Genomic DNA, 22,084 nt, shown 5'->3' with positions numbered 1-22,084 from the left:
TTAAAGAACAGCAAAAATGAAGGAAGGAGCTGGTGATTAAGAAATACAAAGTTATAAACCTTTAGATGTAGTATTGCTTACATCTCAAATAAGCAAAGGCTCAAAAAGATATATCTATAATACCAATAAGGAACTCCTAAAGTTCTATTTTGGGAAAAGGACAGCAGCAAAAATGGGTAGACCTACTGCTTGGAGAAAATGATATAACATTGGCTGACAAAAGATACAACTATTCTATTCCAGTTTTGTTTTCTTCTTCTGTAGCAAGGTCCATGGTCTTCATATGATCAAGAAAAGAATAATATGAAGAGGGAGTAACAGTCAAGACAGATAAAGAAATATGGTGTACTTAGCCATCTTAAAACAAATCAAGACCAGATATGTTATGTGTTAGGTTACTAAAGAAAGGTGTGGAGCTGGTGTAAGAACCACTATTGATGATATTTTATAGATTATAGAGAATAGAAATGACCAGAAAATAGAACTAAGATCAAAGGGCAGAAAATACAGGGATGCAGATTTCACCTCTGGGTTTCTAGCAATGAAAATTGCCTGATAAAAGAATAAACTTATTTAAAGAACTCCTTGTCTTGGTAAGAATTTATGCAGTGGCTGGATCAGGGCTCTCAACCTCAATACTGTTAACATTTTAGGGCTGGATAATTCTTGTTAGCGAGGGGCTTCCTGTGCATTGAAGGATGTTTATCAGCATCCCTAGCCTCTATCCCTAGATACTAGTAGCAACCCCTCCCTAAGTTGTGATAACCAAAAATGTCTTCAGACATTACCAGATGTCCCTTGTGGGGCAGAATCACCCCTAGTTGCGAACCTCTGGGCTAGATAATCATCTTTTAAGTTTATTATAGAAGAACTTCTTGCTAAGGCATTAAAAAAAATCCATTCAGACAGACAAAATGACAGCCAGCCTTAACAGTGCACATGTGTGTGTGCATGTGCATGTGTGTTGGCTGGGTTTGTACTTTGCCACTGGCCACAAGCCCCACATTTCCTTTGGTAGTACAACAAGCCTTTTGACCTGGCCTTATAGGCTTTTGAATTTGTGTCCAGAGCTCTGAGGACTACCAGCCTCTCTCCTCCCACTCCCTAACCCCCTAAAAGTCAAGATTTCTGAGGAGATAAAGGATATGGTGATCCTTTTGGGAAGACTTCCTTAGAAGAAGTAGGACTTGACCTGTTTGCCAGAAAATGGGTAGCATTTTCGTAATCAGAGAGAAAGGAGGGTCAGAATGAGACAGTTGTACACAGCATTAGTCAGGTGGTACACACAGATAGTCAAGGAGAGGGAAAAATGAACAAGAATTATTTCATGGGCAGAAATAGATCAATTTTTCTTCAATAGGAAGTGCTTGCAGGTTGCTGCTACTTAGAATAATGCCGTCTACTTCTAAAAATAGCCTATTTATTTTCTAAGGTTTTAACTTATTTTCTAAGGTTTTAATGTATTTTCTAAAGTTTTCTCATTTTTACTACTTCTCAAGCATCTTTCCTCTGTCCCCAGCCATTCCAGTCTCACGTTATCTCACAATTCAAAGAATGTATAAAGCTCCAAGTTTGGAATCCCAACTCCCACTCCCCAGACAATTTTACTTCTCTTTATTGCTAAATATTAATGTATTTTCACCTGTCTTCATTGCCTTCTCTTCTCTTTTTGTACTTGCTGTTTTTGCTTCCTCAAGTTAACTCTACTTTCAGGGTCTCATTGAGCTCAGTCATGCTCTTTGTCCTGGGCTGAGTTAGTTGCTGCCTCTGCTGCTGTAGATGCCTGTAAATGTGGAAGTACAGCACTTGTGCATTGTGCTGTTCTGTTTTGGCCTCTGCCACTCGACAGAGAATTCCCAGAGGATAGATATTTGCTCACCTTAGTAGCCTTCAAACTTTATGTAGTATCTTGCATATACTGCGTTTTTGATAAATCTTTGTAAAATTAGTGCTTTATTTAAACTTATGTCCATGGTCTGTTGCGTTTAAGAAGGGTGTCGATTTTTTTACTTGAGTCTCTCTGACTTTTAAAACCGTAATGATAGTCTCTTTGTTTTTGAAGTGATTCTGAATGTTTTATCCTATTCTCCAATGCCTGAAAGTTGTAGTGTTTAGTTTAGTGTTTAGTGTTTACATTGAGCTTTTCCCCCAAAATCAGTTTGTTTTCTGATCTGATGGGAGCCAGAAAGTGAATGAAGCCAGAATTAAGAATTGAGGTATTCTGAGATGAGATATTTAATCACTGTTTACAGCTTTTTGGATTCTCTTGTAAAATTTTAATAGGCTTTCTAGTTTGCATATAATATATTAAAATGTATTAAATGTATTAAAATATATTGATATATCAATATCTTATATCAGTATAATTTATAAGTTACATAGTACCATACAAATAGAAAATAGTATTGATATTATTGTTACTATTCTTTCTCTAAACGGTTTATTCATGTCAAATTCTTGAACAAGAACTTCTTTAAGTCATAGATTGTTTATAAGGAAGTATCACTCGCGAGGATGCTTGTTTTATTACCTGATAAAGTTAAGGGATGCCTATTACCTGGAACCCTAAGCCTGATATAGACAGCATCTTCCAAACTAGTATTCCATAGAATAGTGTTCTAGGAGATAAATGTTAATGGCTATATGTCAGGAAAAAAAGTTTGTGATAAATAAGTCGCATAGTATATCCCCTTTTTGGGGATCCACAATGTGCTTTGGCCAATTAAAGGCTCATAGAATTTCTGCAGTAAAGAAATCTATTTCACCTTGTGTAACCCATCATTTCCAATACTTAATACAGCACAGCATGCTATTTTCCTGGCACATCTATTAATATCCTGCAGAACAATGTTCTTTAGAACACCAATTAGGGAAATGCTGGTCTAAAGTAATTACTTCTTCTAGTTAAATAAATAGTCCATTTTCTCAGACCATTTGTTTCTTACATAATTCTCTCCAGCTATTGAAACCATGTTGGATTATCCTCAAATATGTACCCATCAGAGAGGCACCTTCCAAGTGAAAAGTACTTAAACTTTTTCACTCATCTTCCAGATCTTTGTAGAATGTGCTCTATTGTATACTTACTTTTTTACTTATAATAATTTAAGACCTAGGGCTGATGCTTCTTTTCTCTCCATTATTGCACTTATCTGAAATAACTAAGAATTAACATGTTTTTAAAAGTATGAAAAGTGTTTGTGTGTGCACATGTTTGTATACACGCTGCTGAACACTAAATATGGCAGAGCACTTGAAAGTAGAATACATACGTGTACATATATATGTGCACAGGTATTTACACATGTGTGCATACATGTGTGTATGTGTGTATGTGTTGTACTTTTAAGTGCTCTGCCATATGTAGTGCTCTGTAGGCAGGAAATATTTGATAAATATTAGGAATTGCCATCCTTTTAGCAAATAAACATGGGAAATAATCTATTAAATCGGTCATATTAAAACTTGCTAGTAATCAGTCAAGTTTATGTTACTCTGTAAGGACCACACTATATGTTTATATGTAGAACTGTGATATCTCATTGTTTCCATTTTTCTCTAGTTGATACACCAAAATCGGCAAGCTATCTTGAACCAGTTTGCAGCAAACACTCCTGTTGGCATCAATATGAGATCAGGCATGCAGCAGCAAATTACACCTCAGGTAATGTGAGAAAACCAGACAGTGTTAGTACTTCTCTAACCCAAGCCGTGTTTCTTAAAGTGTTGACTTGAGTGTCTTTGAAATGGTCTCTGAACTGATCTTTTAATGACGTTTGTAGTGTAGCTTTCTTCCAGAATGAATTTATAATCAACTTGTAATATCCCTTAATGATATTTGCTCTGAAGCCAAGGGTTCTTTTGTTTCTGTTTGTTTTGTGTTATCTAGTACTCCTTACTTAACTTCCACACATAATTTAATATTTTTGCTTCAACTGCTTTTTTATGTTTTCTTAACCAAGTTGACACAAAAATTTGGGGGATGATGGACTTTAGAGAAGATTTAAATAAGATTCTTCTTTTCTTCGTAAAATGGACTGAGGTGGATTTGGGGCAAATGCAGGAAGCCAACACTAACCAAAGGGGATAAAATACTGACAAAAACTGCTGATAAGCAGCAATACTGTTATCATCATAGATCCAGACTTGGGTTCCTCTTTCTTGTAAATCTCAGTGGTTAGCTCCTGCCATGATAATTAGATAATAAGGAAACAAGACCCCACTTTTGGAATTCACGTAAAGATGATTTCTATCAGAAAGTCGTATGTCACAGTTTCTTCTAGGTTGGACTATATCTAGTTGGCAAGTTTAATTTTAATGGAGCAGCATGCTGTAATCAGATCCTCGATCTGAACTGACGTTTTCTTAGGGGGGCTTTAATGACATGCCACGTTGCTTTGCAAGTTCGACCAAAAACTGATTGCAACCTAATTTTACCACTTCTTTCCTCACCATGGTATTATAACTATTAAAACACTTACTCTAATACCTAGAGAGTAGTCTTATCCTGTGACAGTAATATAAAATAGCTGTTTCCGTTTATTTCTGTTTGTTATATTATTTCTAATTGATAAGTGATAATTTGTTTGGCATTGGTTCCTGGATTCCTGATTCTTTCTTTTTTTTTTTTGGTGAGGATGATTCACCCTGAGCTAACATGCATTGCCGATCTTCCTCTTTTTTTCGCTTGAGGAAGACTAGCCCTCAGCTAACATCTGTGACATTCTTCCCCTACTGTGTATGTGGATTGCCCCCACAGCACGGCTGATGAGTGGAGAAGGTCTGCACCCAGGATCTGCACCCGTGAACTTGGGCTGAGAAAGCAGAGCGTTTGGAACTTTAACCACTCAATCATGGGGCTGACCCCTTGATTCTTCCTTTTTTAGTGGTGTTTATAGGTTTTTCTAATTGTAAAGATAATGCATGCTCATTATAGGTAATTTGGAAAATACAGAAAAGTATGATGCAGAAAGTTTAAATCACCTATAATCACATTTTATTCCTTTAAATAAGGTATAATAAGTGATCTCAGTGAGAAAAGGAAAAAACTAAATTTCTCCATACTAGAAACACAGTAAAGTTTTTGGAAATGAAAGAGAAAAAAGTCGGGACAACTGAATGTCAGATAAGATAGAAGTCATCAAGCATGTCTTCTTTCTCTTCTTTATGGTTTTCATGTTTTTCTTAACAGTTTCACGGCCTATAATACTAATAAATATATATACTTTTTTTTACTTTCCTCAGTTCTGTATAACTTTTAATTGAGAATTTGCATTTAACCAGCTCTAATAGTCAGATATTGTTTTAGCATTTCTCAACTACCTTTAATCTGTAAAATGTACTTAATTCATTTTCTCTCCTGTGATTATTACTTAAGAGGTTTTTGTTCTGTTTCTGTTTTAGTTTCCCTTGTACACTGGTAATTGCTACATCTTTTGTTGCTGCAAACTTCTAAGCTTATATCCTCTAAGCCTTCCAAGACAAGTAGTGATTATAATAATATTAATAAGTGAGGATTTTTTCCTCCCTTGCAGCCACCCCTGAATGCCCAAATGTTGGCACAGCGCCAGCGGGAGTTGTACAGTCAACAGCACCGACAAAGGCAGCTAATACAGCAGCAAAGAGCCATGCTCATGAGGCAACAAAGCTTTGGGAACAACCTCCCTCCCTCATCTGGACTGCCAGTTCAAATGGGGAACACCCGTCTTCCTCAGGGTGCTCCACAGCAATTCCCCTACCCACCAAACTATGGTACAAATCCAGGAACCCCACCTGCTTCTACCAGCCCATTTTCACAACTGGCAGCAAATCCTGAGGCAACCTTGGCCAACCGCAACAGCATGGTGAACAGAGGCATGACGGGAAACATGGGAGGACAGTTTGGCACTGGAATCAATCCTCAGATGCAGCAGAATGTCTTCCAGTATCCAGGATCAGGTATGAGGATCACAACTGAATGTTGCTTTTATAAGTACTCCATACAAGCTCAGGTCTCTCTTCATGTGTGTTTTAGTTCACTGACGTTAGGCAATATGCTGAAGGAGAAAGACATTGATGTGGGAGTCAGGAGATCCAGGCTCCAGACTCAGCTCTTGCCACTAAATGGTTGAATGGTTTGAGGTTTATCTCTCTTTGATAGTGAAGATGATTAAATTAGAGGATCTATAAGGACCTGTCTGACTCTAAAATTTGTAACATTTTGTGTGCAAAGCACATTTTCTTATTTTCTCTCATGGATCCCTATAAGAGTCTAATGAAAGTGTGCTTCAGACAATAGGTTTAAATACATTAACTTGGAATCAACATACAATTTTTTCATTATGTTGGAGGTTTTATTTTTGATAGTTTACATAAGGATAATCAATCTTCCCAAAGTATCTCAGACTTCTCATTGATGTCACCACTCTTAGCAGTTTAGGTTGTAAGCTATTTCTCTGCAACTCAGGTAACTTTCTGGCTTCCAAAAGGTTTTTTCTTTTTTAATCTTTCATTTGCATTGTCTCTCTTCCATTCTCTTTGTCCTAGGTGGTGATATCTTTTTAAGTTTTTCTTCTATCACTTTGAGATTCTAATAGATAATGACAATAAAACACATTTGATTAATCCATCATTTTTAATCAAACTTTGATTCAAAATTAAGGGCAAATTCCTGAAAAAAAATTGAAATAAATCTTTTGATTTTTGTAAGTGAAAGAAAAAGTAAATTTTTGTTGTTGTTGAGGAGGATTGGCCCTGAGCTAACATCCGTTGCCAATCTTCCTCTTTTTGTTTGAGGAAGATTGTTGCTGAGCTAACGTCTGTGCCAGTCTTCCTGTGTTTTGTATGTGGGTCACCACCACAGCATGGCCTGATGAGCAGTGTGTAGGTCTGCACCCGGCATTGGAACCTGTGAACCCTGGGCTGCTGAAGTGGAGCATGTGAACTTAACCACTATGCCACTGGGCTGGATCCCAAGAAAAAGTACATTTTAAGCCTGCTTAAAAATGAATTTCAATGAGAAAGCTGCTGTTTGACTTGAATAAAATGTTGAAGATATATAGAGATTTTTGACAGCTAAGTCAGTTTAGACTTTTCATTCTAATGGCAACAAGTGCTAAAATCCTTTTGACTATTAAATTAAGTATCTGAAGAGATTTGTGTCAGAGAGTACTAGAATTCTCTAAGACATTTTAATCAAAATTATGCCACATTAGTTCCTTTGTCCTCAAGACAATGAAGTCATCTTTGGCTGGTTTCTATCACTGACACTATCTCTGCGGGCAAGAAAAGGATTATAAATCCATATTTTAATTATAAGATTGAATGGGAGTGACCTTCAAAAGTGTTATGTCTTATGATTTCTATATGCAGAGAATTTGACAAACCCTTTTCACTTTATTCTAGCCTGCAGAAGTACTTTCTCCAATGTTAGAAGACTTGTATAGTTATCTGTTTCTCCATTCCTTTTCCAAAATGGCAGCTTAGCCAAAACAACAGCTAGATTCTTAGTAGCATTTATGATATTAATTGCAGAGCCTTAAACCAAAGATTTATCTCTTTCATTGGGGAAAAAAAAACTAACTACAAGTAAGCCAAACATTAATAAATTCCCCAAGGATTCTTTTTTTAAAAAATAAAAATAATATTTGTGTCAATTTTCAGTCATGCTCTTTAATATCCTTCTCTGGAAAGCCAAGAAAGAACTTCCTGTCCTGCTCACATTCCTTGACAAAGCCGCCTCGAAAGGCAGTGTTTCAAAGCCCCAGTTCCAATGAAGTGGGCAAGGTTTCTTTCATTGTTGTTTTTGATCTATTGCAAGTTAATATAGAACACAGTGATTGAGGTAACGAGTGCAGCTTACTTCTTCACCTGGCAATATAACCAGATGTGTTGCCCCTCCATCATAAGTGCTCTATCTGGTTCCTGGATTTTCCTTTCAGTTCAAATTTTAATTGACAAAAAATGCTTTTCACAAAATAATTTTTTTTGATAGAGTTGGCATTTATACAACAAACAAAACCCAGAAGCTGGGTGCAGTGAAGAGAGTAGTAGTTTCCTCCAGTTGCAGCTGAAATGAAATGGCAGAGCTTTCAGTTCTTCTGGAAACTGCTTGAGATTAGTAGGGGGAAAATTGTTAGTTTTTCTGGCAAGCATTAAAACATTTAAAGATACAAAGATTTTTATTTCTTCCACGGCTCTGAGTTGTAAACTCACTCTGACGTGATCAGCAACCTGGTAGAAGGCTTCAAGACCAGGCTTTGTGTTGGTACAAATTCAAGTTCTGGAAAAGTTCCAGTCTTTTCAAATCAAGCCTTCTCCAAAAAAAAAAAGCCGCCACATGTTTTTGTAAATAAAGTTTTATTGGATCACAGCCATGTTCATTAGTTTATATATCGTCTGTGGCTGGTTCCACACAGCAGAGTTGAGTGGTTGTTATGGAAACCTTATGGCTTGCAAAATGGAAACATTTACTATGTGGCCCTTTGCAGAAAAAGTTTGCTGATCACTGTGTTAACTGATGACGGTAAAGCCGAAGGATGAATACATTAGCTTTGCTTTAGTCCTTCACTTTGGCGTCTCTCAGCTTAATATAGGCCCAAAGTAAATGAAGGAACATGTAGGTAATAGTAATGGCAGCGCATGCTTTCTTTTATTTCTCGAAACAGAAGATTTTTCTAGTCTATCATGCCATAATGATTAGCGCACAAAAACAGACATTTAAAATTTATTTTATATTAAGGCAATATTCAAAGTAAATATGAGAGAAATTTTTAAAAATTTTATACCCACTTCATGAATTCCTTGAAGCTGGTCCAGAGCTCCCTCTTCTGTGAACTACAGTAAACATGCTACTCCACCCACCCCTCCTGAGTGATCTCATCTACTCCGGTGGCTTCAGTGACTTTTTCATGCTAATGACTCTCTTCTCTATCTCTAAACCAGATGTCTCAGCTCGTGTATACAGCTGCCTACTGGACAGACATAGTTGAATTTTCCACCAGAACCCCAAACTCAACTTGTCCTAAGCTAAACTCAGTAACTCCACTTCCCTTTCCTTTCATATCTCGATGTTACAGCTATAACAAACCTCAAGTTCCAAGAAAGAGGACATCCCTTGCCCTCTTTTACTTCTAAGCCTTTGTACTTCCTGTACCCTCTGTCTAAAATATCCTTCCCTCACCTGTCTCATTCCTGTTCCTCCTTAGAGGTGTCTCCTCTGGGAAGCCCTCCCTTACACTCCTAGTCATAAGCACTCACTATCCTGTCTTATAAGCATTTGTTAACCTAGCTGCCTTTCTCTTTAGACAACTTGGTCCTTGAGTGAGCAAAGTATGACTTTTTCCATCTTTGTTTCTCAAGTGCTTAGCACAGTGGTCTGGCAGTGAGTAGGTGCTCAATGAATCTTTAAAGAAGTAAATGAATGGAAGGATGAATCCTAATTCTAGTTGCTGCTGCCAAATGGCTGTGATGCTATTTATGGTCCTGAAGGGAGACTTAACATAGTCTAGGCAAAGATGCAAAGATATAATTGTAGAATTTTTTTTCTTTTTCTTTCTTTCCTTCTTTCTTTTTTTTTTTTTTGCTGAGGAAGATTCTCCCTGAGCTAACTTCCATGCCAATCTTCGCTGTTTTTAGTATGTGGGCCACCAGCACAGAGACAGAGTGGTTTAGGTCCACACCTGGGAATCGAACCTGGGCCACCAAAGCGGAGCATACCAAACTTAACCACTAGGCCACCAGGGCTGGCCCTATAATTATAGAATTTTTAAACTAGAAGGAGCTAGATTGTCTGATTCAAAGAGTCCAAGGTCCAATGTAGTGGCAGAACTGGGACGAGAACTCTAACTACCCCTCCAATTCATTGTTCACAGACTGTTTCTTTCTGTTAAAACTAGATCATCTGATAAGGAAAACATGCACAGTTAGAATGTGAGATGAGGCCAGAAAGAAATATCAAAAAGCATGCCAATGTACTTGGAGGCTCTTATTTATTGTTTAACTTTGACCTCACAGAATATAATATCCAGAATATAAGTATCTTTTCCCTTACTCACATATGTATATTTTCTGAAATAAATTATTTCATCATAAATAACATTAAAAATGCATTTGAAACAGACAAATGTTTTTTAAGGATCACAATCAAAATTGTTAAAATTTAAAATGTAGAATTAATACAAAGACAATCAATATATAAATGAAGATGATGGGGAAAAACTCACTCTCTACAGTCATAAATGAAAAAAAATTTTCTCCATATATTCTAAATCAAACTCTTTTACAGAGGTTAAGTTACATATGGAGGAAGCAGCCAGGAGAAAATTTGTAGCTTTACTTACATAATCTTTAACAAGAAAAAAGGTAGTTAAACATATAGTGAAAGAAAAAAGTGTAGAAAGTCTACAGTTGGCTCAACTTTCCCAGAAAATTTAAAATATTTTTTAAATTATAGCCTATAAAAAAAATCAAATGAATAAACTACATCTCTGGCCAGATTAAACCAAACAAAAAAAGAGAAAAGTCATTGTATTAATGATAGAACACAAAATATTACACAGTTATGTTTACGAAGAGACATTAAGGGCATAGAAACATGCTTATGATACAATGTTAAGGGAGAGAAGTAGGTCACAAAATTATGCAAGATTTTATAGAGGAAGATTTGAAGGAATTATACTAAATTCTGCATGTTCAAATTATGACATTCTTTTTTCTGCACCTTTATAACATTTTCCACCTCAAAAGTATTTAACTGTGAAGTGTATTTTATCAGGAAGAAAAGAAAAAGAATATAAAGTGCTAGCATAACAGAAAACATAAAAAGAAACTCATTTTTACTCTTTTATATTGTTATGGACTTCCACTTTTGCCCAAGATGGAGTAACAAGGACCAAATTTATTCTCCTATCTGAAACAAAAAATCAAAGTACATTAAATAACACTTCTCGAAATTGTCCAGACTGTGCTTCATGGAGGGCGAGTTCAACAGGAGCCAGTTTTCCCTGAGTCAAGGCAATGGAAGCACTGAACTGGGAGTCCAGGGAAACCAAGGCGGCTGGAGGTCTCTGGGCACAGTTCCAGGAGAGAGCCAGCCACACAGAGAGAGCAAGCTATGGGGATATGCAGAGGGTCTCACTCTGGTCTTCAGCTGAGGACAGAGCGGGGGGCGTGTGTGTGTGTGTGTGCACGTACGTGTACATGTGTGTACAAACTAAGGCCAGGAAAAACCGCCTGAAAAGATTAGAGGGAACAACCTTCAGAGTTCACACAGGGCCAATTCCTCTTCCCACCAGCCAGAATAGGAAACCTCATAATTCATGGAGTGTCAAGAAGAATACTCACAAGGGTTTTGCCTCAGTAGCAGGGCAAAATAAGCCCTAGACTAAACCCTGCTATTGTCTCATTAGGCACAAGACCCAAAAGAATTAAATTGTTTACATGTAACCTAACCACAATGCAGACAAAGGTCAAAAATATTTAAATGAATTTTAAAAATCTAGCACCTAACCAGGTAAAATTCACAAGGTCTAGAATCTGATTTTTAAAATTACTGGGTGTGCAAAGAAGCAGGAAAATACACCCCATAATGAGGAGAAAATCAATCCATCAAAACTAACCAAGAAATTACACACATGATAGAGTTAGTAGACAGGGACATTAAAACAATGATAAATTATACGTTTATTCTATATGTTCAAGAAGCTAGAGGAAAGCTTAAGTTAAGTAGAGGTGTAGATGATATAAACAAAACCAAATTCAAGCTTCTAGAAATGAAAACTGCAATGTTTGAGATGAAAAATACACTGGATGGGATAAGAAGCAGATTAGACATTAGAGAAGAAAAAATTAGTCAACTTGAAAGTATAACAGTGGGAACTATACAAAATGGAATCAGAGAGAAAGAGTGAAAAGATGTTCGTTCACTCCAAATTGATCTTAGAATTCAATGCATTCCTTATCAAAATGTCAACATGGTTTTTGGAGAAATTGACATGCTTCTCCTAAAATTTATATGGAAATGCAAAGGACCTAAAGAAGCAAAAACAGTTTTGAAAAAGAAGAACAAGATTGGATTACTCTCCAATTTCAAAAATTACCACAATTACAACAATCAAGACAATGTGATATTGGTACAGGTATAGACATAGAGTTCGCTGCAAAAGAATAAAAAGTGTAGAAATAAACTCTTACTTTTATGGTGAACTGATTTACAACACACTTATATCTATGACTGGTAATAAGCACTATCCTGAATAAAAAGGAACAAACTACTAATAAATGCTACAGAGTGGTTGAACCTCAAAAACTTTATGCCAAGTGAAAGAAGCCAGTTATAAAGGACCACATATGATTACATTTATATGAAATTTCCAAAAAAGGGAAAATCTCTAGAGACAGAAAGCAGATCAGTGGTTGCCAGAGGCTAGAGGTAGGAGTGGAGGTTGACTGCAGATGGGCAAACGGGAATTTGGGGATGATGAAAATGTCTCAAATGGATTGTGGTGATGGTTACACAACTCTGTAAATTTGCTAAAATCATTGAGTTGTGCTGTTCAATGGGTGAATTTGATGCTGTGTAGATTACATATCAGTAAAGCTTAAGTTATATCTCAGTAAAGCTAAAAAGACAAAAGGAAGGAAGAGCGCACAAAGACAGCTGAGGAGGAGTGCCCAACAGGACTGTCTCATTTTTCATTTCATACGTGGATTTTTTTTTTTACCTTTTTCCATATTCAACTTAATACACAAGTAATCTGTCAAGTATTTTCATGTTTTTTACACTTAAAAATTCATGTAAGCACAAAAACAAAAAAATTATACATAATCCTGATACCCAGATCAACATCTTAGTGAATGGAAAGCATTCTTCCATACTTATTTTATGTATTTATTCATCTGTTTATCATGAAATTTTCTGCCTTATTTATAAGAGACTGCAATATTTTTCCTACTCTGTTGAAAAGGATATTTTTAAATATATTGACGTATATTTGTGGGGATTTTTCTTTTATGGGGTTAATAAATTTATAGTGTATTCACATAAATTAATTTGTGTCAATTTGCAGGAATGGTTCCCCAAGGTGAGGCCAACTTTGCTCCATCTCTAAGCCCTGGGAGCTCCATGGTGCCGATGCCAATCCCTCCTCCTCAGAGCTCTCTGCTCCAGCAAACTCCGCCAGCTTCTGGGTACCAGTCACCAGACATGAAGGCCTGGCAGCAAGGAGCAATGGGAAACAACAAGTAAGGAGGCAGTTTTTATATACGTACATCCCTGACACTCTGCAGCACATAACAACAGCCATGCCTTCACAGTCTAAGTAGAAGATTATTGGCTACTACCATTTATTTGCAAATTCAAGGAACTGAATTTTATGTTATCAGGAAAAAGAAAAGAAAATTTAATCCTGTAAGTTTCAAGTCATTCTTATGGCAAATTTGTGTGTTTGTAGTATAGAAATGTGGTCTAGTGGCCCCCAACCTTTTCATCCCACCTCCAGCACACCTGAACAATATGATCAACTTCCATGAGTAACAGAGCTTCCCTGAGACAGATGTAGGAATAGGTACTTTTAAAAAAGTCTTTCTTAGGGCCGGCCCAGTGGCGTTGTGGTTAAGTTCACGCACTCCATTTCAGCGGCCTGGGGTTCGCCGGTTCATATCCTGGGCACAGACCTACACACTCCTCATCAAGCCACGCTGTGGCGGCATTCCACATAGAAGAACTGGAAGGACATACAACTAGGATATACAACTGTGTACTAGGGCTTTGGGGAGAAAAAAAAAGGGAAGATTGGCAACAGATGTTAGCTCAGGGCAGTCTTCCTCACCAAAAATCATACCTTTAAAAAAAAAGTCTTTCTTTATAAAAACACTTAAAAATCTAAAGCAAGAATGGCAAAATGTTAGAATTCAATAGAATGGTGGGCACACAGGTTTCACTCTTGTCAGTGTGTTTGAAAGATTTTGTAGCAACAACAAAGGTTTTAAGGCTTCTCAGGTCATTCTGCCTTACCCACCTCTTTGAATCTTTAGACTTTCAGTGGCCTCATCTTGCTCATTTTGCTTAGAATTATCTCCCTAAAGTCATTCCCTCCCCCCCCAAATTCTGGCTGCTTGAACTTTTCACACATTACTTGAGTTTTATAAGCGTTTTAATTTAGTTGTGTCTTCGTTCTAATGACAGGGAAGCCGTTTGATCTGACAACATAATAAGTAAGGCAGTTAAAGTTGAAAAATTAAGACCATATTCTCTTAAAGTTCATTGAAAGGTGAGAGGAAATCTTCCTGTTAGAGAACTGTGTAGCTCTCAGTGAGGACTGTGTGTAAATTAGGTAGAAATGGAACCGTCTATATAACATGCAAGAAGAATTTAGTCTCCTACTGTGTTCTCTTCCTAGCTTCCTAAACCCACTTTAGATTCCGTGGTCCATCATTAGAATTATTCCCTTACAGGCACTCTCAGCTCCCTTGTGCAGCTCTCCCTCTGTTGTACTTGTGCCTAGCAAAATGCTCCCTAATGAAATCCAGCTAAACTCTTGCTCCATACATATACCTAAGCATTTAAACGTGCCTTGAAAAAAACAGTCATGCTGACAGGTCTGCTCCACGTTACAGTTAAATTCCTTAAAAGACTATACTCTATTACTTCTCTCCTCCCATTCCTTGTTGAACCAGTCAGGCTTTGTTCCCTACCACTCCTCCAGAAGTATTCTTATCAAGGTCACTGTGTCCTCTACAGTGCCAGATGCAATGATCACAGTACCAAATGCAATGATCACTGGTAACATTTGACATATTTGAGCGTTTATTCTTTCTTGAAGCTTTTTCTTCCTTTGGGTTTTGGAACAACTTTCTCTCTTGGGAAGGGTGACTCTCCTATCTCTCAGTCTACTCTACTGGGTCTTCCTCATCTCCCCGACCTCCATTTCAGGGCCTCAGAGCTCATTCTGGGACCTCTTCTTCCCTATATCTACTCATTCCCTTGGTTATATCACCCAGTCTTATCACCGTGAATGCCTGTCTCTGCGCTTATGACTCACATTTAAATCTCCAGCCCAGACTTCTTCCCTGAGCACCGTACTGTGTATCCAACTGCCTTAATGCTGACATCTCCACTTAGAATTCTAATAGGCTTCTCAAACTTGACAGGACGAAAACTAAAGTGATATTCTCCCCAAAACCTATTCCTCTCCTACTTTTCCCCATCTCAGTCAGTGACAACTCTATTCTTCCAATTATTCAGAATAATAATTTTTGTTTCTCTCACATCCCACATCAAACATATCAGCGAGTCACGTCAGTTTCTTAGCAGCCCTCACTTCTTACCTGTTTTACTTGTACACTTTAGCACAAGCCACCATCATCTTTTTCCTGGACCACTACAGTAGCCTCCTGTCTCCCTGCTTCCACCCTTCCTCCACCATTTTAATCTCTACGTGGTAGTCAGAGTGATGCTTTTAAAACATGAGGCAGTATGTCAGTCCTTTACTCAAACCTCTCCAGCTTGCTCAAAATACACTATAGGGCTCTAAAGCCCTACATAGTCTTGCTCCTGGATACCTCTCTGACCTCATCTGCTATTCTCATCATTCCCTCTGCCACATCGGCTTCTGTTTATTCTTCTGTTCCTCGCTTGTGCCAAGTACCTTGCAAACACTCAGGGCCTTTGCATTTCTTAATCCTTCTGCTGGGGTGTTCTTCTTTCAGTAGCCACGTGATTTACTCTCTCACACTTCAGTTCTCTCCTTAAATGTCATCTTATTAGACATAGATATTGAATGGCAATGTATTGGTGACATAGAAATGACTGTCATTTCTAAAACAACACCATTTCCTACCACCTGGTCCCTCCTTTCCCATCTGTATTTCTCTTCATAGTGCTTAACATCTGACATACTGTGTGTTCATCTGTTTGTTTATGATCTGTCTCCTTGAACTAGAATATGAGCATCATAAGCTCAAGGACTTTGTTTTCATTTACTTCTGCATGTCCATCCTCTAGAACACGTAAGCACTTAATGTACATCTATTGAATGAATGAGTGCAAAGAGTCCCCATTCCTAAGTCACTTCTTGGATTCAGATTCAAATGTGGACTTGAACTTTTGTTTTACTTTTGTAGTTTCTGTGAACTTTGACTTTCCCAAATAATTTGAGAAAAAAATAATTATCCCCCACTCTTCAGACCTTCACATTGCTTCCTTGGTTCATGTGTAGAAGCTTATTTGTCAGCGCAGGCAGCGTGTGTTTTGTGACCACTCTCTCTGTTGCACAGTGCAAGATACCACAAGGAACAGGGGAAAACAGCTCCTGCTGTCAAGTTACCAAGAGTTTTAGTTGGTGACAGGAGTAGGTCAGAGAAATTAAATCATGAAACAAAGAATCACTAAGTAGAATGATGTAAGAGTTCAGATACAGTGTAATGTGATTCTTTTTCATTCTCTCTCTGGTGGGAAGAGAAATAACGGGTTAAGCCAGACCTATTTGTGGTGGAACAAGGCAGTGTTTCTGTGTAACAGTAGTCACTAGGGAGAATCCTAGTGCTAATTAGCGTTTTAAAAGCCAACAAGCCATGTTACTTAACCCTTTGTTTCTCAAACTTATTTGACTAGGATCTCCTCCCCGCTTGTTAATACCTGTAATATCACTGGAACCCACTTTAGGCCAAAGTCTTCCTCTTTGTCTTTTTCCCCCATTATTTGGGGGGAAATCAAATACCTGGTGCTAGCCTAAGAAAACTGTGCTAACTACCACAAGGCCAACCAGGAAAGCAGAGGGAGGAGTCCTTCCAGCATTGGGCCTAAGGTGCCAGTGAACCCCACAGTCCGCTCCAGAACCCAGAACAGCCATGGATGCTACAGAGGGCTTGGTCTTCTTCCTTTGATGGAATAAACTAAAATGAAACTATTGGCAGGAGCACTATGAAAGGACTTAAGCTAATATACAGTCCCAAATATAAATTTGAAAGGAAATTAAATCCTAAACTTTTCACTAAGTATGACATCATTGCAGTCCTTGAAGCTTCTGCATACATTAACTTACATAGCCCTGTGCCTCCACAGTGGTGATTTGTGTATCAATTGACAAATGAGCGTTGTCTAAGGCACAAATGTTCTCATTAGAAAATGGGCAGCAGACTAATAGGTTTTTTCTTACCTTTAGTCATGGGGACACTGCCTCTTGGGCATACACACAGTGCAGACGTTAATGGTCCACAGATGCATTATTGACCATTTCCTGGGCATATAATTTTCTTTGAGCATTTGTGTTTTATAATTACTTGGGGAAAATTTGCTACTTTTCTTCAGACATGATGAATAGGCTGTTCCTCAGCCTTTTAATTTTAGTATGATTATCTTAATTTACCAGAAGCTATAAATGTCAGTACATCCTGCTTACCTCCCAAGAGCCAGCAAGGAATAGATAAGCCTTGGTGAGGTAAATAATTTTTGAAATCAACTTCTCCAGAATTAACATTAAAATAGGTAGAATTTTACCAGAAGCTTATTGTTTAAGAATTGATAATCATAAAATATTTGGTGTTTTGTAGAACTTAACAAAAGACACAACTCATATTTTCCTTTAGAGGTATATATCTGTATCACTGAGAATTTTGGGGGGGTTCATATATAAAGTTTCAAATTGCATTTACTTGATTTTATTCCATACTGTTCTACCTACTGATAGAAACTGATTTCACATTTGAGATCTTTAGTATAACAACAGTCCAGAACTAGGCCATGAAGAAGGAAGTCAGTAGACCAAGACCTGAAAAACGTAACTGCCCTTGCATTTTGCTTCCTACAAAAGTCATGAAGCTATCTTCAGGTCTGAGAAGACTTTTGATGTCTTTAAAAACATTAAACTTGGGCCTGGCCCGTGGCCGAGTGGTTAAGTTTGCGCGCTCCACTGCAGGCGGCCCTGTGTTTCGTTGGTTCAAATCCTGGGCGCGGACATAGCACTGCTCATCAAACCAGACTGAGGCAGCGTCCCACATGCCACAGCTAGAAGGACCCACAACGAAGAATATACAACTATGTACCAGGGGGGTTTGGGGAAAAAAAGGAAAAAAATAAAATCTTAGAAAAGGTAGTGAGAGTGGACCTAACCTTAAAAAAAAAACAAAAAAACATTAAACTTGGCAAATAAAAATATCTAGTTCCTGGGGCTGGCCCTGTGGTGCAGCAGTTAAGTGTGCATGTTCTGTTTCGGCGGCCTGGGGTTCTCTGATTCCATCCCAGGTGTGGACATGGCACCGCTTGGCAAGCCATGCTGTGGTAGGTGTCCCACATATAAAGTAGAGGAAGATGGGCACGAATGTTAGCTCAGGACCAGTCTTCCTCAGCAAAAAAGAGGAGGATTGACAGCAGTTAGCTCAGGGCTAATCTTCCTAAAAAAAAAAAAAATATATAGTTTCCTGTTAGTTTACAGCATATTGAAAGCAGCAGAAGCTGAAACCCTGAGAAGTGATCACAAGCTACAGGACATTGAGTACAGGCTCTCAAATTTTCATGTGCATAGTTAGAAATTTAGCTTTCTGTACCCACTCCCAGAAACTGAGATTCACTAGGTCTAGAATAGGGCCTACGAGTCTCAATTTCAGCAAGTCCCAGAGAAATCTCTTGCAGATGGTCTCTGGACTACACTTAGAAAAACATTGGTGTAGATATAGTAAAATCTATAAATAAAAAGCAGTCTGAACCTCATCAGTTGACAGCACTAAGTAATAACCCCATGTCCATAATTCATTCCTTCATCAGATATTTACTGAGTACCTGCTATATGTCACTTATTACTAGAGACAAGGAATGAGTGGAACAAGATATCATCATTCCCCTCAAGTGTTAAATTTAAGAAAATGTATAAGCAATCACAATATAAGAATTCTCCCTTTGGTTATTCATTCCTTTGTTAATTCATTCAATGAACATTTATTAAGAATTAATATGTACACCAGGCACTTTGTTTAAATAGGATATTCTCTGTTTAAGAAGATAAAATAGTGTAATAAATTTCAGAATGATTTTGATGATTAAATGGGAAACCATCCATTCCAGTGAACTGGAAGATTTACTTTTGTAGAAAACGACCTTTCTTAAATTATTCAGATAATTGGAGTTTAACAATTCTGATACTAGGCCAGATAATTTTAACTTAAAATGAGCTCTTTTTAGTTGTTAAACCCCTTGGGCAGAGTTCAAAATGTATCTGAATTATAGACAATCCTTATATCTTGTAAGAAGATGAAGTCTTACATGAATTTAAGAATATGAAATATTTTATCTGGAATTCTATCTAATAATTAAGAAACGTGGTCCAGTCACATTATCCCCATGTTCATGATCAGTGGATATAATCGGAATTGTTTTTGAGTTAACAGTGTGTTCAGTCAAGCTGTCCAGAACCAGCCTACGCCTGCACAGCCAGGAGTGTACAACAATATGAGCATCACCGTGTCCATGGCAGGTGGAAACACAAATGTTCAGAACATGAACCCAATGATGGGCCAGATGCAAATGAGCTCTTTGCAGATGCCAGGAATGAACACTGTGTGCCCTGAGCAGGTAAGTGGCACAAGTGGCACACTTGCTACATACACATGCCACACCACATGACAGTTCATTATTCCAAGGAAAATCAGGTATGTTCCCAGTTACTTGTCAAAAATAACCACACGTATTTATTCTATCCCCCTGTCTTTTGATAATTGCTCTCTCCCTTAAGATATACAGTGGAAATTTTGACCGACCTTATAAGATTTTAGTATCATGAGATTTTAGTGTTTTTGATTTATTATAAAATGATACATATAATACATTAGCTTGGAACTTACATCTTTACATTCTGAACACATTTTCTTCATTTCTCCCTTTCAGTTCAAGAAACATTTGTTCAGTTCACCAAACAATACTTACTATGTACAAAGATAGTTCTGTGGGAGATAATATTACAAGTTGGAGAGACATAACATGAACAAAGGATCAGTTGAATAACAGGACAAAACAACTGTGTAAGAGATGGACTCCCCCAGGACTATATGTATTTATGTCAGATTAGGGGTATATACATAGAGTTAACTACTGAGGGTTTAAAGGAAAAAGTGCCTTATCAGTAAAGGCTTCATGGAAAATTTGCCTAAAGAAAGAGAATAGAAAAGAACATTCAAGACTGGTTATCACAGCATGACTTAGGCAGGAATAGAAGTTGAGAAGCCTGATGAATGTTAAGGGGATATTTATATTATTTTTAGAGCAGAATTTATACGGTAAACTTTTTAGGTGTGTTGCAGACCATGTAAATGTTTAGAGTTTATCCTGGAGCCTCCTGGAGATTTTTAAGGAGAGAATAACTAAATTCAAAGTCATCTTTAAGATCAGTGGAGTAACTCCCTGTAGTTACTATTCTCATTATCAGCAACCACAAAGTAGATTGTGGTGACTAGGCTGTGACCATATAGCCATAATTTATAGCAAGTCTTAAAAACATGTAAACAGAGTACCTTTTCTATAGAATTTCTTTTTGATGTTAATTTTTTTTAAGAAACATCCCTATTCCTCAGGTATTATATAGTAAGCCTAAGGAAGTAGCAGGAAAAAAACCAACTTAGTGATCCACCTCTTATAGCAAAATAAAAGAACTAAATAAGATTGTTTCTTGTCCTTGTTGTTATCTTGTTGTTATTCAGGTATTAGAATTGTTCACTATCTCCAGTAGATTAAAACAAAATAATAAAAAATATAATGAATTAGGTGAAAGAATATTACATTTAAAGTGTCTTTCTTATATACTTAGGTCTTGCTTTTTTATTCAATTTGACAATCTCTGCCTTTTAATTGGAGTGGTTAGCCTGTTTACATTTAATGTGATTATTGATATGGTTGGATTTAAATCTCTCATCTTACTTGTTTTCTCTTTGTCCTATTTCTTGCCTTTTCTTGGTTTAATTGAATATTTTAATTCATTTTCTCTCCTTTATTGGTTTATTAACTATATATAACTGTTTTGTTATTTCAGTGGTTGCTTTAGAGTTTATAGTATGCATCTTTAACTTACCACTATTTACCTTCAAGTGATACTATATCACCTCATATATAATATAACAGCCTCACCACAGTTTATTTCCATTTCTCTCCTCCTGTGCTATTATTGTCGTACGTATTATATCTACATATGTTATATACCCCACAATGCATTGTTAGTACTTTTACTTTAAGCAGTCAGTTGTATTTTTTAAAAATTTAAATAAGAATTCTTTTATATTTACCCATGGAGTTATTTCCAGTGTTGTTCATTCCTTTGTGTAGACCCAAATTTCCATCTGGTATCATTTTCCTGTCTGAAGGTCTTCACTTAACGTTTTCTATAGTGCAGGTCTGCTGGTGATGAATTCTTTCAGTTTTTGTATGTCTGAAAAAGATTTTGTTTCACTTTCATCTTTGAAAGTTCTTTTCCCTGAAATCTAGCCTGGCAGTTTTAGCCTTCAGTGCTTTAAAGTTACTGCTCCACTGCAGTATTTCTGATGATATATCTGCTGTCATTTTAGCTTTTTCCTCTGTACTTGATTGATTTTTTTTCCTGTCTCTGGCTGTCTTTAAGATTATTCTCTTTATCACTGGTTTTAAGCTATTTGATTATGATAGGCCTTGGTGTGATTTTCTTCATAGTTCTTATGCTTGGGGTTCAGTGAGCTTCTTGATACATGGATGGGTAATTTTCATCAAATTTGGAAAAATATTGGCCATTATTTCTTCAAATTTTTTTTCTATCACCATCCCCCTCCTCTCCTCTAGAGACTCCAGTTACACACATAGTAGGCCACTTGAAGTTGTCCCACAGCTCACTGATTCTCTGCGTTTGGAGGTTTTTTAGGGGCTGCAAGGTCAGTCATTTTTTCTCTGTGTATTTCGTTTTGGATAGTTTCTATTGCCAGAGCTTCAGGTTCACTAAATCTTTTCTTTTCCAATGGCTAATCTGTTAATTTTATCCAGTGTATTTTTCATCTCAGACATTGCTATTTTCATCTCTAGAAGTTCACTTTAGACCTTTTTATATCTTCTATATCTCTAACTTGTTCAGTCTTTTCTCTGTCTTCTTGAATATATGGA

The 22,084-nt window shown here is 37.1% G+C and overlaps 1 protein-coding gene across 10 annotated transcripts in view; it reads left to right on the top strand.

Annotated features, from left to right (window-relative positions):
- Positions 1–22,084, top strand: part of NCOA1 (nuclear receptor coactivator 1) — a 250,473-nt gene that overhangs the window by 220,505 nt on the left and 7,884 nt on the right. For all 10 annotated transcript variants that reach the window (XM_046661263.1, XM_046661261.1, XM_046661260.1 and 7 more), the window contains 4 exons: positions 3,563–3,664; positions 5,535–5,937; positions 13,047–13,221; positions 19,360–19,543. In XM_046661263.1, the coding sequence (XP_046517219.1) occupies positions 3,563–3,664; positions 5,535–5,937; positions 13,047–13,221; positions 19,360–19,543 (864 nt within the window). The remainder of the gene's footprint in view (positions 1–3,562; positions 3,665–5,534; positions 5,938–13,046; positions 13,222–19,359; positions 19,544–22,084) is intronic.

This window comes from Equus quagga, chromosome 5 (assembly GCF_021613505.1).
Source record: "Equus quagga isolate Etosha38 chromosome 5, UCLA_HA_Equagga_1.0, whole genome shotgun sequence".
Classification (NCBI taxonomy): Eukaryota; Metazoa; Chordata; class Mammalia; order Perissodactyla; family Equidae; genus Equus; species Equus quagga.
This window is presented reverse-complemented; position numbering and strand designations above follow the sequence as displayed.